The sequence below is a fragment of the Pavona decussata genome, unplaced genomic scaffold, assembly GCF_977016875.1.
Source record: "Pavona decussata unplaced genomic scaffold, jaPavDecu1.1 SCAFFOLD_11, whole genome shotgun sequence".
NCBI classification, from domain to species: domain Eukaryota; kingdom Metazoa; phylum Cnidaria; class Anthozoa; order Scleractinia; family Agariciidae; genus Pavona; species Pavona decussata.
The window spans coordinates 300,413-318,268 of NW_028145434.1; the positions used below are offsets into that span (position 1 = coordinate 300,413).

The following is a 17,856-nucleotide window of genomic DNA, read 5'->3' on the forward strand; positions in this document are numbered from 1 at the left end:
CATCTTGCAGTATGCAATCCACAGTATTCTTCAAGCATGATACTTCTCATGTTTTCGTTTTTGTTTTTCCACCGTCTTGAGAAGTGAGAAGCTTTAACAAGAAGCTCAGCTGGTTTCTTAGCTCAGGTCGCTGTTTTTTGTTTTTGTTTTTTTAAGTAGCTGACTTTTTTTCAAACTTTATATTTTACATCTTTTTGTTCTCTAGACTTGTTCATCATTGCATTTCTTGCTACTAATATAAAAGCTACTCGGGGCTATTCACTAATGGTGCATTCCATTGGCCTCATTAGGGACCTGACGCACGCGTAAGGTTGATGTTTTGGATATCAAAGCCGGCTACCTGAGGTCTTGTTTCTCATTTGACACATTTTGACCTCGACAGGCCTAACCATAGACAACAAAATAGGAAACTTCCTATCAGTGTTGGGATCAAAACTCCGCCAATAGAAATAACCTTAGAGAGAGATTTACCCGGTGAAACAGCTATACTGTCGATATTTTCAATGCTTAAGGCTCTGTTCCAAAATCAGGGCGAAATGCAATAAAGAGACATAATCTCTTTTAACCAAGAAGAGTCCAAATTTAAATGTTATGTGTAGGCCTGCGTCTGTGTGGATAATAGTTACAATACAATATTTTTTTACAATACAATACAATACAATACAATATAATATTTATTTTCGCCATATACAACATTTACAGATGGAAAAAAATGAAGAAAATTGATGTAAGATAATAAATGGCGAGAAAACCTGAAGAAACCACGAGGCTCATGACAAGTCAGGCTTCCTCACTTAAATAACTTATCTTATATTAGAATAACAGGTGAAATAGGTCAAGAAAAGTTAATGATCAAGGGTATTGTGTTTGCTCCTAAGCGGGAATATGACCAATCGCACGCAACCTAGAAAACAGAAAAGGTATTAAAAAAACTACGACACTAAAAGCCTTACTTTTCTGGTGTAATTTCACCGGCTGCCTTGAAACTTTCACTTGTTACCTTCAAGCAGGTGGCAACAGCATCTCGCTATATACACAAGAAAAAAGGAAAACGTAGGCAAAAGAATAAACCAAAACCAAGAGGTAAGGCATTGAAGTTATAATTTGCGAGATAACTTTTTAGCCTTTTAAGAAATTAAACTATTGTTCATTGCTCCAACTTCAGTCAACACAGGATTTCGTTCAGACGTGCACAATCAAATTATAACATTTAAAACCACAACAACCTACCTCCTCTTGTATAGGGTACTTAATTTCAGACAAAATCCTAGCAAGTGTGGCGTATATTTCAACGGGTGGAAATCTTCCTGAGGATGCAATCTTGCCAAATGCTCGACAGGGAATGACAAGAAGAAAAGTTCTTCTGAAGAGGGGGTCCAGCTCAAACAACGGAGAAAACATCTTTGTCAGGGTTGAAGGACAGCTGACACAATAAAAGATAAAAATTTCGTAATTAATTGGTAAAAGTTTACAAAGCTTGCGGCCTGGTAAAACGCCCCAAGACTTTGCTACTTTCCCTGACATTTATCTGGAAATAATTTGGTAAGGATAGATCTTGCTGCTAACGTGACAACCATATTTTGTGAGATATTTTTTCATTTTTCCTCCCTCTCAATGAATATTTTTAACCTCCTTTTACATTTTGTCGTTTGTCAATTTTTATAGTTTTCTCAATTTTTCAAAAAATGAAAAAATCGAAGCAGGCGGAACCAAAATGGTTCAAGACTAATTGGTGTAATTGCTTTTTACTATATAGTTTTACCATCCTAGACTTCCGCGATTAATTATGAGCTTTACCTCTTGTCTGTAAAGGGTTTTTCTCTCAGAGATTTTGTTTCAAATCCGTTAGCACCCCACCAAGTGTCATCGTTGTGTTTGGGTTCCTCCATGAGCAACACATCATTACCAAATGGCTTTGACGCCTGGGTCAAGAAGTGAACTAAGGGCACTGAAAACAACCAGTCATGAAGTTCATAATACTCCTTGACAACATGTCGACACACGGCCTGTACCGATTCCCCAAGGCTCCTACGAAATGAGTGAAGACATGTGGCATTATCACGTGGTGCATTATCCAGTAAGCAAATAATATAAATATATCAAAAACATCAAATAATATCAATATCACAAAATCGACTTTTCATTCACGCATAAAACATAGTTGAACAATGTTCCGCTGTGCGTATTGCTCTTTCAAAATTCATTTTCATTCACCTCTTGCCAAAATTATCCAGTACGTGGATAAGGAATGCGCAGTCTGTGTCTGATACCATAATCATGTTGTGGGAATGTGATTATTGATCGTTTATTTAGTTACAGCGGTTACCAATAACACGCGAGCTACGCCTTCAAAAGACTCCGTTTAAGTTGGGTTTTGATTGACGTAAGTCAAAGAAAAGAAATTGAAATTATTTCCAGATGCTGACAGGGGAAGGTAAAACTTAATAAAAATTGATTTCCGAGCCATCTCAAACTGAAAGAGTTGTACTTAAGCCGTACTTTTTTTACTTTCACAGGGTAAAAGTGGCATGTTCAATCATCATATTAAACCAAGCTTTCAACTTCTTAAACGTAACAACTTACTGCCACTCTCCACTGTCGAAGTGAGCAAGAAGCCTGTCAAATGAAGCACAGCTTTTTTCGTTTGGGTCTCCACAGAGTAGGAGAGATGTAAACAGCTTGCGATAATCTTCAACACTAAAGTGAAGATATACTTTGTGAGCAGAAACAACATAAGCAATTGCAACTGATGACACCAGGTGATGAACCATTTTCTTGTTGCCTTTAGCATCTGTTGGAGGGGCAGCATTCTGGTCGATCTTTTCTGTGAGAAACTCATTCAAAATCTACAAAAGTAAGAAAGCACGAATCATAACCAAACGAATTGACAAAAACCACATGTACGCACATGCGGGCAAAGAGAGGAACAAATAATCAAGTCAATGAGACCCTTCTAGTGTGCAATGGGGCTGAGGCACGGTTTAAATGGAACTCATTAGTTAGGTCACCTGTTAATAAGATAATTGCAAGAAATAAACATTCTGAAAATTTAAGATAATAAAACAAACATTTTGTTGAATGTGGGTGGACCATTGCAAGTAGAGCTGACAAACACAATTTATCAAATATGGAAAGTGGACAATCACATGAAGTCTGATGATAATGACACATCAAAGATAAATTACGAACTTCCAATATAAAGAACATTGACTAATGTAACACAAAAAGATGTCATGATAGGTGCCAGTTACTTACTCTGCTGAAGTCGTAAGAGTTTGGAATGTTCTTGCTTAAGTAGCCATGTTGCTCTGCCTGTGTTTGTGTCATGCAATATGCTAGATCGTTGATGACCATAATTGCCTCCCAGGCAGTCATTTTTGTGCTCACATCATCCACTAAAAACCCTTCCCAGTGAGGTAGCATGGCCCGAGTTGCAATATTTCTTCCTTCTAAAGAATCCATGCTCTTCAAAAATGACGGCAACTTGTTGCGAACGTTTTGGAACCACGTCGGTGAACTAAAAATCGCATCATCGTACTGGTGCCAAACAGCTATACAGTAAAAAAGACAATGACAGTATTTCCTATTACAAGATAGAACCTATTCTTTAAAAAAATAATTACACAAAAACAGCGAAAGCAAAGGAAAGACGTCAGGTGTACATGTTATTGACTGCATCCAAATAGCAACATTTATTAAACTAGTCAGGGGTTCTGGAAGCCTCCCTTTTCAAGTTACGAATTTACAACTGAGGTCTTATTTTTCAACCGTTTTTTTTTTTTTTTTAACTGTTCCACATTTTAAAAGACAGTACATATCCAATCAAGAGACCGATGGGTTTGCATGATGCGGGAGGGTGCCAGCGTCCCACGACTGTAGTGTTAACCACAGCTTTGGATCTGCATACACTGCTTTACCAGTTTGCCATAATGTTTCAACAAACGTGCTTTGTATTATAATGAAAAAATGCTCGGATAGAAGCTTGGGTTCTTTTCAATAATGTCTAGTGAGCGAGAGTCTTATCTCGCTCTAATGAATATTCACTGTAACAAGGATATTGACATTGATGTTAACGTTGATATTTTTGCCAGAAAAAAAACCCTCCGCACCTGTTGCATCCCTCTCAATCCTAATTGGCAGATTAACGAGAACTGAGAATAAAATCCTCCACAAAATGTAAAGGAAAGAGCACAACATTTGAATGCCAAAATGGTACAAACTATGAAGAGAAGTTGGTGCTATCTGAAATAGTTGACCATTCGAGCTTTCCTGATCGTGAAAACGCGCGGTTGCGTTTTGAACGCCTGTCTAAATGACCTTTCTTGAGTGACTGGTTTCGTACGAGGCAGAGCCACTCTTGTAAATACGCTGGGTACACCCCAAGGAGCTGACATGAGGGAGTCGCGAATTCGAAATAGGATTAGAACATAGAAAAGGAAGTACCTCCAGTTTGACATCTTTCCTTAGGTATTTGAAGACATCTGTTTTTGTAAGGTCCTCCACCAGGTAATTGTTCCCACAAATGTTTTACCGTTCCTTTTGCATCTTTTTCTTTTCCCTTTGTTACAATATACTTGTAACTAACTTTTCGAGAAAGATATGCACATGGTACTGAGATCTTCGCTTGAACCAGGATAAAATCGTCTTCTAAGTACCTATATCCAACAAAGTACAGTACAACATTCTGAATAAAATATAATATTAGAAATGTACCGCTGTTTTCACTAAAAAGTCTAGAACAGCACACGAGTACTTTCCATAGGAAAAGGGAGCTTGATGTTTTTCCGTTTAAAGCAACATAACAGCGTCTGGAAAGCCAATGAAGGTATCACTGAGCATTTAAAGCTACTAAACGTTCCCTATTAAGGGCTAACAACTCAAACAAGATGAGAAATTAACTGTAAAAAAGGCTTCTTTACTTTATTTTCAGCCCACATAAAAGCCAAAATCGATTGCTACAAAAAATAAATATTTTTCTAATATTATCCCTTTCCTGACCAGAATGTCTCAATTTTTTTATTTCAAAGGTACATTTCAAAGCTTACCGCTGTAGCTGCACCTCTGCAACATTGTCAGAGAAGTTTCCAAAAGCAACTCCACCAAACCTTATGAAAATTCTGTCACCCTGACTTGCCTCGAATTTAAAATGTGGTGCAAGAACAGCGTGGAAAATAACAGCCATCTTGTTCCCCTTAACTTTCCCAAAATACTCCAAATTTGGTTTTTCCTCCGTGATATTGCTCCTTTGATCAACTCCAACACTCTTAGGACTATTCTCAACTTTCTCGTCATTATTAGGTTGCTCTTGGTCATTAGCGCCTTGGTTCTTTTTCGCCTTCCCACTCTTTCCTTTTTGTGGTCCTTCGTCGTTAACGCCACTCTCTTGCAATATTTCCCTACAGAAAAATACTCCGTTATTCCAGGAAACGAAAAAATGTTTCCATGCATAATTATTGCCAAGCATCCTTAGCTAACTATTCCAGCTAACTGCTTTTTACATAATATATAAAGTGTGCAAGGGTTTTAAAAAGTGTCACATTCCTCCCACTTTTTTTTTGCAACTTGCTAGAAAGCATTTCTGTGCAGAACAAGGGAATTCGGCAAGTTCAAAAAGTTGGTTGTATAAAAAGGTTTGAACAGACTTTCTACAGAATAGCATAAAGAGCAGTGCACAATGGGTCTCTGCCAAGCTGGTACACATTTCTTAGTGCAAAATGTCAAACAGTATTAAAGTATAAAATATAATATCAGATTTTCCTACATTTCTAATAATTTTCAAATTTCTGTATCATTTTTGTTGTGGAATACCTGAAAACTAGCTTTTAGCGAAGCATATTTTTCACATTAAATACTGTATTGTACTGCACTATACTGTATTGTACTGGGTAGCAGTGGACTGGACTAGACTAGAAGGGTTGCATTGCACTGTATTACACTGTATCGTCGGGTAAAATGAGTTCACTGGATTACATCAAGGTCATAATGCTAAGATTTGACCCTCTTAAGATACAGTGAGTTCTGGCTAGTTTCGATGGTTTTCAATTAGTTTACTTCCGGTTTTCCAATTTACTACAAAACATACAGAATTATAACCATAGAACTTTACGTTTTACTGTTTTCAAGTCGAAAATCTACGTAAACTTCAATCTGAAACCAATACTGGATGGAAATTTCCCGTAAAAAAACAACAACAACAAAAGAAGACTGCTTAAAGGTGAGTTAAACCAGTTATGTATAAGGTGTAATGCCCAAAAAGTTTGTTCAGAAATTTTATAGAGCTTCATGTATTAGAAGTTGGCATGGTTTCAGAAAGGTAGAAAACCGGCCGCGGAACAGGCTGTAAAATTGAAATCAAGATTATCCATTTCAATTTAAGGCAGATTCATGCAGTTACATGTACTCAAGTTCAAGGAAATGTATCAAAAAAGAAATCACAGTCACAAGACTCTCGAGAGTAAACATGGATCATTGAAAGTCCTCAAAAAAAGTACAGGCAACCAAGAATAGAAATGATCCTTTACTGTATGTGTGCTTGACCACTATCGTATTTCACTACCATACAACACTCTCTCGCTTGGTGCTAGAAAACTCAAGTAATTGACAAAATAACCACCGACCAATGACCAATAGAAGATTCAAGAACATTTGATATAGTGCATGAGGTTACAAAAGCTCTAATGTTCTTCAAGGTCACTGCCTAGGGAAAAAACTGTCCAAAATGCAAGCTAGCCGTTTTATTGACATTGAAAAGGCAAATTGCAAAATCTGAAATGAGTGCCTGGTCAGCACTTGTTTGAGGAAGTACAAAATACTGATAAAGGAAGAAACAGGTCAAGGAGAACAGTGACATCAACAGACCTATGGTAACTGATCAACCCAAACCAATTATTATTTAGACAAAAAAAATGAAGTGTAATCATTAGCCTTCAGCATTATCATGATATTAAATTCCGCATGAAGTCTAACTCTGATCTTGAATCAATCTTTCATCTTTAAATATCAACACATGATAGCCATGGAAATGATTCACAAATATAAACAATGGATTAACAGGGAGAACTGAACCAAATAGAATACTCACTGTGCTGCTTCCTTCCTTTCTTCTTGTTTCCTCTTTTTCCTCTCTTTTTTCTTTTCCCTTTTCATCTGAGCTTTGCTTAAGAATGACATTTTTCTTTTTGTCTCCGGCTTATCTTTCTGGGAATTTGAATCCTCTTTCTGAAATAAAAAATTTCATTTGGGTAAATTATATAAGAATTAAATGCAAATTATAACACTCCTACACACAATATAACACTCTTATATAAATAAAAAGCTACCAAATGCAACACTCAACTACATATTAGTTGTTATCATGAAATACTTACACACAAAATAAGTAAATATAGAGTCATTATTTAGGTAATCATCAAACCTGCAAAGGCCTAATAACCAATGATACCATAGCCAACAGGCCGTCTTCAGTCTATAACTACATCTCCCTTGCAAACGCACACAGTTATTAGGAATTGTATCTGTAGATTTCCCATCTCCCTTGAAGAAAACATTAACACGAGAGACGAAAAATCTTCAGTTTTCTCTCTCCCCCCCCCCCCCCCAACCCACCTCACTCAGTGTTGCTTTGAAGATTGGAATTATATCACCCAGCCTCCTTTTGCAGCAAAGTTGTTGATGCATGAATATAGCTCCAAAATGTATCGGTCCACAAAAAGTCTCTCAACAGTTTTACCCAAGATTGTAGTTACACCCCCTTAATGGTGAAATGGGTTAGATCTTTAACTGGAAACACTCAATAATAGTTACCTCTACGTCTAATTCATCTTCAGTGCCATCATCACTGTCTTCAGTACCATCCCTTTTGAAGTGATCATCCCCTTCAGGCAGCTCAGGTTCAGTATTAGTTGATACAAAGTCCTTTGACTGGCTGCTGGCATTTCCATCATCCTTTTTAACCCATATGGGCTCCGTATCCTTGGAGGCATCATGGAGGTCAGAACAGTCAGCTCCTTCCGAAGGTGTTACTGATTCAAAGGGGTTGCCAAGGTCAGGCCTTGAGGGTTCTTGAATTACCTTCTCCTGTTGATCACCATGAATGGTTCCTATTTGATGGGAAGATAAATCCCTTTATAATGTGCCCCAGATGCCATTTCTGTCTCAAGATCTTATTAGGTAAGATCCACCAGTCCTTACCAAATGAATGTAGTCTAAATATGAAGCTTTGTCGTAACACTCATGTCTGATTTTTGCCGAAGGACTTCCAAATAATTTTGGTTAGATCACAAATAAAGAAAGAGAACTGTCTGAAATGCTCTAGTTGAGGCTCCCTGCTTTCTTTCCACGGTGAGCTTGTGGGGACACGTGAAAAGTCTAACACTAATCACATGCATGTATCTTAGCAGCAGAAACCCTCTTCCAATAGTCAAAAGTTTCCAATGAAATTTGATTAAAAAGAGTCATGCAAATTTCAAAATTCTTTTAAAATTATTTATAAAATGACCCCCCCCCCCCCTGCATGGTGGAAGGCTAACACTTTCAGTATGTTAAAGGATTAATACTGTGATAGGCATGTTGATTAAATAAAAGGAATTACCTTGGGTAAAAAGTCAGTATTTTATACTTCTTAACACTACTTGGACCACTAGGTTCTTGCCGAGTAAAGTTCCTTACCATCATATAAAAAAATGCCTACAGCTAGATAGCTGTTTGGCCGTGCTTGTTCTATTGGAAAGCTTTTAACCAAGTTTGAGTTTTAGGAATTTATCTTTCTGATATGCAGCTTGGGACTGGCAGTAGCAACACACGCACATTGATGACTTCCAAATTGAGATATTCACCCTCACACTTTTTTACCAATCTAGCGGTGCATTAATAGGGCTTTTGTTTTCATATAATCAAACATAGCTCACAGCTCTTGTCTCTTATTTCTATCACGTTTATACAGTGAGATACTGTAACAGTTGTACAGGCATATGCTCATATCCTATATGTAGTGACCAGCTGGTTGTAGCATTAACTGGGTCTAATTAGGTAATGTTCACATTGTACCTTCCAGCAGTAATTTTGTTACCCTCGTGTACAGAAAGTAATGTTTCCTTAAGCCTCCTGCAGGAGGCCCTGTGCAAACAGATCAAAGAAATTCCTGTTTCTGTAATATAGTTTACCTAAGGGGGACAATATTATATTAGTTGGCTTAGAAAAAAGCCAAGAAGTAATTTCTAAAACAATTAAAGTTAGCTTTTCCAATTAAATTTCATTTTGTCAAACACTGCCAGCCCTTTCAATAACTTTTGACCAAAGCCAAATATAAAACACAGACAGCATCTGAGTCTTTTTGGTGACAGACGAATTTGATTAGTTACACAGTATGCTTGTACCAGGTCAGTTTTGGACTACACTTCATTTTTCTGAGCTTGCTAGTACGTTTGAACAGTAAGGGTATTGTGCTGGACATGCATGTTGGTATGCCTGGATAGCACCAGTCTTGTCACTTTCCTTTTTTAGTTAGCAACCAGGTATTAGCAAGTTTTCACAGCATAAGGCTTGCCTTCTGGGTCGATGTTTCGCCGTATGTAACTATGTTGATCTGTTCATATAATGTCCTGTCATTTTCCTTTATGTCAGCTTATTCTAACTGTATTAGTCTTGTATTCTTCCCATTGATCAGTATGTTGGTGCGCTTGTTAGTTTGGTTTTCATGTCTTTCACATGCAGTTTTGCCTTCCAACTATAATTTTTTGTACTTCAGCAGGTTTTTGAGGAATTAGCTGTGGTTTCTTGAGTTTCCCTGCATGTTGACACAATTAGCCAGTGAATACAGTACGACTACCTTAATATGTTCACTAAATTAGACTTTCTGATACTTTCATGAAACTTCTCTAAAAGTGGATGATCCAGTACAAAAATTTCGGACCTGACAGAGACGGAATCCAGCCTGACCTCGGCGGGAATACCGTTGATAGAGCCAAACATCAGCAACACAAGAGCCGGGCAAAAAAATGTCTGTCTCCAAGCTAAGAAGCCAGACAAATGTTACGCTCGTGTCTGGGTCACGGCAGCCGCACAACACACTTACAGGAACAGAGCAAGAGCCAAACAACCTCAAATTACTTTTCCAAATTTAATAACTTTAATAAGTAGCTATAGGCACGGGCCTGATAAGAGCCTGACAAGAGATTGGAAAGAGCCAGACAAGGTACGTTTGGTTTCTTGTCAATGAAATTGATCGCAAAGACAATGTTAAGACTAGCTGTTACAGTGTCAAGGAATATAAATGAAGCACGAACAGCGTTGTTTATAAACACACCTGGCATATGGTATTACGGTCATCACGCTGCTCAACGGACCGCAAAATTTGGAAATCCCAAACTTGACCCCATTCATGCAGGACGCTGAAAAAAAAGCCGAGTTCCTTCTTGACAAAAGTTTTGAAAATCAGGGCATTCCGCCAGCTGAATCCGCAAAGAAGTCGTTTCGCTGGATTCCAAGATCAACGTACGTCACACACTGCACGTACGGCGATGCGTTGTTTTGATTCCTAGCACGCGGTTTTATCAATGAAATGCCATAAGAGACATGTTGCAGATAAGTATCTCATTGTTTAAATTCATTTTTCATTGGTTAGCTTTGAGATCACTTGACGGTTACGGTTACTAATTTTTGGCGCTTGGAGTGTTAACCGTATTTTTAATGTACGCGCGCGAAGCAGTTACCCTACCCCTTTAGGGCTTAAGCTTGTTAGCAGTGATCGCTTCTTCCTCAGTGATTTTCAGATCTCTTCAAGGATTTAAAAAAGTTTTAGAAATGTCGCTGTTCGCATGCCTTTATTTTGATTCAGACAAAAGTGTATAAACCATGTAAATGTACATTGCGAGGATCTGAAAGCAAGCAAGATACATGTCGAATACATCTGCAGCCTGAGGAAAATGGAAGCAAGAAGAGGTTCTTAGAAACCATCCCAAAGATTGAGGGGAGAGGTAAGCTACATTATCTTGTTACAAAATAAATTTCAGTCCTTTGGACTGGAATTTTTTTCTTTTCTTTCTATCTATTTGATTTTTTGAGTGTACCGAACTGTTCCAATGGCTAAGACATTCCATGTTTGGTAAACTTCAGATGCCAAAACGAGGTCGAGTTTAAATTTAGAAAGCTTTATCAATAACGATTTACATTAATTGAAATTATCCGTCTTGTGTCTGATGAAAAATTCAGTAGTGTTTTGAAATGTTTAACTTATAAAGTTTGACCGCGTGACCTCGGACCATCCGAGAATCAGGCTCTATGCCCTGCAAAATAATTAGACTGAACTCACACGAAAACACACAAAAGGCGAGTTTGCACTTTACTCATGTTTTTGGAACTGAATTAACTTTCTTTATTTAATATTGGCAAACCACAATATTCTCTGCCTCTCCCCCAAGACCGCTCTTCGAAAGGTCCGGCTCACGCAACGCGTGTGAGCTACTCTTCGGGCGATCGGGCTTTGCACACAAACGCTTGCAATTTAACTCGCGGCGGTTTAAACGCACTATCATTTTTATATTGATAGCATAGCTTTTTAACTCGTGAATGCGTGTAGCGCAATGAACGAGTTATAGCGATAGCTGACTTTTGACTTGGTCGGTCGGTCGGTTTTGTCGTTAACTTTCGGGCGTGCGCAGTGAATGAGTTTTAAATTCAATTAGTGGAAAAAAAACACTCGAACATTTGTTGTTCACGGCGCAGCAGGAAATTCTTAATCAATATGTAGAGAATAATTTGACGATCATTTAGTGCAAGAATGGAGATTTTTCGTTCAATCTGAGCAAAGTTACAAGTTTTTTCAGTTTTTCAGAAAGTCCGGGGTCGTAAACTCAATTAGTGAAAAAAAAAACGTGAAATTTTTTTTCACGACGCGTCAGAATTCTCTCATTCATTCTGTAGAGAATAATTTGACAATCATTTTAGTGTAAGAATGGAGATTTTTCGTTGAATCTGAGCAAAGTTATAGGTTTTTTTCGTTTTTTTCTACAGAGTGCGGTTTCTTTTAAGAATTAAAAATAATTTAATTTAGAAATAATTTAATTAAAAAATAATTTAATTTGTCAGTTTTCACGTGAAAGCGGAACGTGCCATGTCACGCATCATTGACGTCGTAAACAAGATTATGCAAATTTCTGGTGAAATGAACACTTAAGGAGGCTCGAGGCAGTTTTTTTGGACTTAGGGTGGAAGTTTTGAAATTACAATCTCGCATACAAGATAAACTTCGATCTCCTTCATACTTCATCATCATTTCAACATATGATCAAAGTTAATTTTCTCATCGGTTTCCATGTTACCTTAAAGATCTTGTCAGCTTTCATAGAGGTTTCAAAGGGAAAAATGTTTCATTTTCGAAATTAACAACTGGTAATTTATGGGAAAGCAAAAGGACGCGGTCGATAAATAATTCTTATTTAGCAAGAGCCTGTCATAGTTCATTATTTTTACTTGAGGATTGCGTGGACTGAACTCCAAAGGAAAAATATGAAATGTAATGCGATACTTTGTTGAACAGATTTCCCTTTGTGAGATCGGCTTGCCCTACTGTAATTTTGTAATTTTAATTCCCAAAAAATCTTCGCTTGCCCATCGGGCAAGTGATGGTTAGAATCCACTAGCCCGATCGCAAAATCCAGTAGCCCCGGACTATCGGGGACACGAATTTGCATGACGTAGCTGCACATGGCGTGCTTCTATGAACTTTGAATAAAAAAACACGTGATTTTTTTTAATCGGCGCATCAGAATAATCGGCTTATTCAATCTGTACAGAATAATTTAACAATCATTTTTATAGTACAAGAATGGTTATTTTTCGTTACATAATCGGGCAAAGATATAATTTCTTTTAGCTTTCAAGGAAGTTTCCGTAGCCGTCTAAATTTCAATTACTATGTGTCATCTGCATTCACGAGTTGGCTCACAGGAGCCTTTGATTTGTTATCTGAATGTATATTTAGAACAACTGCAGCATCACAGACTTTTGCACTTGTTATTTTGCAGATTACGTGGCTGCTCATCGCATCAAAAATGTCAAGGAGCAGCTAACTTCCATCGACGCCAACCAGATCATTTACGCACAAAACTGAAGAGGCGTGCAGCTAAGAGATCTATCTCCTATCTATTCAGCATACATACTTATTAAGGAACATTTTCTTTGTCGTATTTAATCTTTCGAGGATAAGTTGCGCAAATTATAAGTACAGTAGTAAGTTTCCTTCAATTAGTGCAATGAATGTGTATATTTTTTAATTAGTTTGACACATGCAAGAAAATAAGAAACAAGATGCCTGCTATACTGGCATTACGCGTGATGCTGGGGCTGATTCATTTATTCCAACTGTATGCTTCGCCGATTGATAAAACAATCCTTGCTAATGAAATAGTTTGAGTCACGACGATCGCGTTACGTTGTTTCCCTTGTGTTACGCGACTCAGACTATCACCGGAAATTTTAGCCTCCCATGCAGACGTTCTTAGGGCAGGAACGCGTGACGAACCCTAAGAACGTCTGCGTGGGAGGCTACAGAAATTTGTGAAATTCCATTACGAGAACGTAAGCTTCTCAATGACCTCTTTTCAGTCTCGTGTCGTTGTCTAAGACTGTCAAACAAAGCACGATTCCTTCGCCAGGAACTCACCAATTTCCACCGTTTTAAACGTCGGGCGCTTCTTAGAAGTTATTCTTTCGATTTACCGCTTCAAAATGGTGAAATTTCCGTTTGAAAATGGCACACTTGAGTCCAGAACATGTTAACAATATGGCGGTACAATTTAATTGGTTTTTAATACATATATCAAATGATGTGTTGACATCACACAGGTAGGGGTGAGTGGGTCCCCTCCCTCGCGATATAAGCCACAAGAATGGATTTTGATTGGTCTGCTGTTGTTAAAGACAATCAGAACAATACATCCCGAGTAGGAGAGGGGAGAGTTTTATGAATAAATTAATGTACACATTTGTAGCTACGACGAAGAAAAACAAAAAAAAAGAAAAAAAAAGAAATCGACCCGTTTTTAGACCTGGTATGCCCCCTCAGGGCATCCCGCGTAATTATCGCCGAATATTTGTTAATTTTTTGAGATTGTGTATGTAGATTTAACACTGTATGGATATAGTAAAAACTTAATTTTATTGTATCAGTCGTATTCCATGAATCTATCAATAAAACATTTACTCGTTATTTCTATGTGTTTATATGCATTGTACGGCCGTATTAAGGTTGGAGTAAGACAGGATATATTTTTGCTGATTACATCACAGATTATTTACGTTGTCCGGCTAATGTCAGGCTCGTGTCATGCTCGTTTTCTGATTGTTTACGATTTTTCGTGTCCTGCTCGTGTCTTGCTAATTCCTGCTCTTTTTAGGCTAGGTGTCTTGTTCTAGTTAGGTTCTTTACCGCTGTGTCCCGTTCTGCTCGTGTTCGGTCAATGTTATGCCTGTGTCAGGTTGAAATGTCTGGCCGAATTCATGCTCCCGTTTGGTCAGACATTTTCGTATGGGATTGCTTTTCATCAGCTTTCAGTGCTTAATGAAAGGGCTACTGAGTTATAAGGGTGGATTCACTGTTTTTGAAATGGGGACCCACTTATAGCAATAATTGCATTATAGGTCCTTCCTTCTTACTTTACCTGCTATCTGGATCACCTACTCCATACAGCTTTTGCACCTGCTTCAGATTAAGCAGGTACAGTTTATTATCTGCACTAGTTGCTGCTTGATATTGGTATGGTGTCAAAACCTTGCTGGACTTAAGAACAAATGTATCACATAACTGTGCAAATTTTGTTATGGATCCAAACTGGACCAGCACAATTCTGAACCATATCATGCATGTCTTGTGCCAGTAAATATCAGAAACAAGCAACGTTTGTACTAATACAATACAGACAAAGCCTAACTGTACCTTCTGGCTGGTCACTGGCAACCTCTTCTTGTCTATGGTCTAAAGAAATGTTGTCACTGGAGGATTGCCCAGCAGCTGCTTGAAGTGCAGTCCCTGTCTCAGGGCCTTCCTGCTGCTGCTCCTCTGGAGTTTTTTCAAGAGCAAGGTTCTGTAAAGCAGTCGCCGTTGCATCTGCAGGCTCAGATGGTTCAGGCACATCTCCAGTTCCAGGTACCTTCCGTTTTGCTGGTTTCTCCTCTTCCTCTTCGCCCTTCCTTTTCCTTTGTCCTTCTGTTTCCTCTGCAAGAAAGAAATAACACAAACTTAATTAACCTTGGTCAATATTATGTAGTTCACATCAATCATTATCATGGTAGTCTCCAGTCAGGCACATTTAGTATCCTTTTTTTGTAGGGAGTGACAGGGTTTCAGAGTCCAAAATTCAATAGTAGTAATAGTTGTAGTAGCAATAGCAGTAGTAGTAGTATAGGGTGTGAATAAGCCCCGTTTCCAAGTTGTTCCCTCCTTCAGATGGCATCATAGGACTTCACTGACATCTCCCCAGGTCCCCAATGAGAGTAATGAAGCTTGCACATCAAACTAAGGTGGGAACAATTTTTTCAACCAGCATGCCTAGTGGCCATGTACACCCTTGACAAAGAAGAGATGGGTTCATAACCTCTTCAAGAAAATTTATCGCAAGTGGAGGTCTGGCACCGCAACCACAGCCCCACAATGGGAGACTGCCCACATGGTGGGACTGCCTGCAACCCAGCTACAAGTCACCCACCAGGCCAAAAGGATCTCTGAGTTGAACCAACTCAGAGCAGAGGGGCTGAAATGGCCACAGTCCATACATCAAATCCTGAGGCACCCAACCTTCATATCCTAGAACAAAACACAACCATACCTGCTGCAATAACTGACTAGAAACCTGCAACACTGTGAGGACTGGAGTCCTGATGTTTATCTGGTACACATCACTGGATTAAAGACCAAGCGTCTTTATCAGGTGATCCTGTACTCCAATGAGGCAGCCATTGTAGCAGCTCCAATCCAGAAACTGTGTCCCAAGTAACAGCCTAAAAACCAGTTGAGTGCAAGATAGACTGCACAACTGAGGACAACCACAAAAAGAAGAGCCCTGAACCTGCACCATGAATGTGTAGACAATTGTCAATAGCCCTCAGAGGACAAATAGAAGAATCATCCTGTCCAAGGTAGATGTCAAATCCTTTGCAAGACAGGTCAGTCTTGGAGCACTTTATGTGAACCTTGAGACAGGAGGGGTTCACCAAAGAGTCTGACTGGATGTCTCTGACAGCCATGCAACCCTCATCAGTTCCATTGTAATTGGGAAGCGAGTAGGACTGAGTGAACCCTGGACACCTTCAATGGCCTGAAGCAGACATTACAACTGAAGGTAATCGACCAGTGGGTCAGGAAGACCACTGTCAATGTGGAGAGAATTCACTGCAGATAAATAAACTTTGATTGAGGAATGGTTCAAATTATTGGCCAGCATTGACAAGAACACATTAGCTTCTGCTCATTGGCTGGAAGTGAGAGGCCATCAGGACTAGTCTGACCATCCTGCATGTACAAGGCAATATATCTTCACTGAGTAGAAAGGTAAACATGATGAGTTAAAGGGGCCAGGCCCTGAGTGAGGACAAACTGGCACCTCTGCATCAAACTACAGGAAGGTTGACCAGGAGGGATGAAGGGCCGGCTGTTGCTTCTAGGTCTACATGGGGGGCCAGTTGCCTGAACCGCTGAAATTGAAAACGGGAGAGGGCATCGGCTACTAGGTTCCCCTTTACCTCAGACGGACAAAGAAGTCAAGAAAAAAGAATGATGCACTGCCAACAGCAAAGATAGCACAATAGAACCATTAGATTAGGGTCCCTAGAGGTGCCCAATTTAAGGACCGACACAACTGCCTCATTATTGCACAGAAACTTGTTCTGCTTGGTGACACATAGAGGCACTCAAAGACAGGTCACCTTGACCACTGGAAACAGTTCCTTATAGGCGGTGGATAATGGGGGCTGTGCAACTGACCATGAGTCAGAGAACCAATGGTCCAGGAAAAATGCACCACATCCAAGGGATCCTGCAGCATCTGATGAAATCTGGTAAGGGAGCCCAAGCAAGCGTAAGGAAGAAACTCAGTCCATCCAAAGATTGGAAGAGCTGCTGCCAACATCCCAAGCCCAAAGGAAATTCTTGATTCAGCCTGATGGGGTGATCATTGTGTCAAAATGTTCACTGGAGGTACAGCCCTGAGGAGCCATTAAGAAGTGTAAGAAAATCCTCCATGACTATTGTCGGGGTCCATTTGACCCTATCTGAAATTGGAGGAAACAATAAATTGGGTTATTCCAGAAAAGATCCACACCTCCCCGACGGATGGGATTCTGGAAATTCTCACCGGAGGGGGGGTCAAAGACTCTGGAAATCCAGGCCGGAGGGGGGGTTGAACTTAAGAAAGTCTTCTGCAGGAGTCATTTCGATAGATAGTTCACTCGATTGGAACGTTTAGTTTGGTGACACTTCAGCGCTCTCAGACCCTGAAAATAATGGAAATATTTTGTTCACGTATTTCTCACCTAAAATAAATGACAATCTAAGTTCCTTTGCAGGTCCTTTTATAGCAGAAAACGCGAACAACAAGATAGTAAAGAACAAGCCATCGCAACATTGTTGCAACGAAGAGTTTGAAACGCCTGACACATTTCTACTCATACCAGACCCAGCGCGCCACCGTTGTGTAATTTCACGTCCGCCATTGCATTCTTAGCGTGGATTCCACTGCGTCAGGCGGAAGAATTTTTTACTTGTGCAAGCAAGGATGCAGAGCTATTAGCTAAAGAAGATAATTCCAAAGAATTTTGGTCCAAACATTCCCTCTTCATCAAAAATACTCAAGGGGAACTTGTAGC

At 39.2% G+C, this 17,856-nt stretch overlaps 1 protein-coding gene across 3 annotated transcripts in view; it reads right to left on the reverse strand.

Annotated features, from left to right (window-relative positions):
* The window catches only part of LOC146488039 (E3 ubiquitin-protein ligase rnf213-alpha-like), a 96,393-nt gene that overhangs the window by 73,824 nt on the left and 4,713 nt on the right, over positions 1-17,856 (reverse strand). For all 3 annotated transcript variants that reach the window (XM_085120927.1, XM_085120913.1, XM_085120920.1), the window contains exons 2-11: positions 14,933-15,211; positions 7,804-8,099; positions 7,082-7,218; positions 5,046-5,396; positions 4,444-4,655; positions 3,256-3,551; positions 2,584-2,846; positions 1,798-2,028; positions 1,231-1,423; positions 954-1,027 (exon numbers count right to left, since the gene is read on the reverse strand). In XM_085120927.1, coding sequence (XP_084977053.1) covers positions 954-1,027; positions 1,231-1,423; positions 1,798-2,028; positions 2,584-2,846; positions 3,256-3,551; positions 4,444-4,655; positions 5,046-5,396; positions 7,082-7,218; positions 7,804-8,099; positions 14,933-15,211 — 2,332 coding nt within the window. The remainder of the gene's footprint in view (positions 1-953; positions 1,028-1,230; positions 1,424-1,797; positions 2,029-2,583; positions 2,847-3,255; positions 3,552-4,443; positions 4,656-5,045; positions 5,397-7,081; positions 7,219-7,803; positions 8,100-14,932; positions 15,212-17,856) is intronic.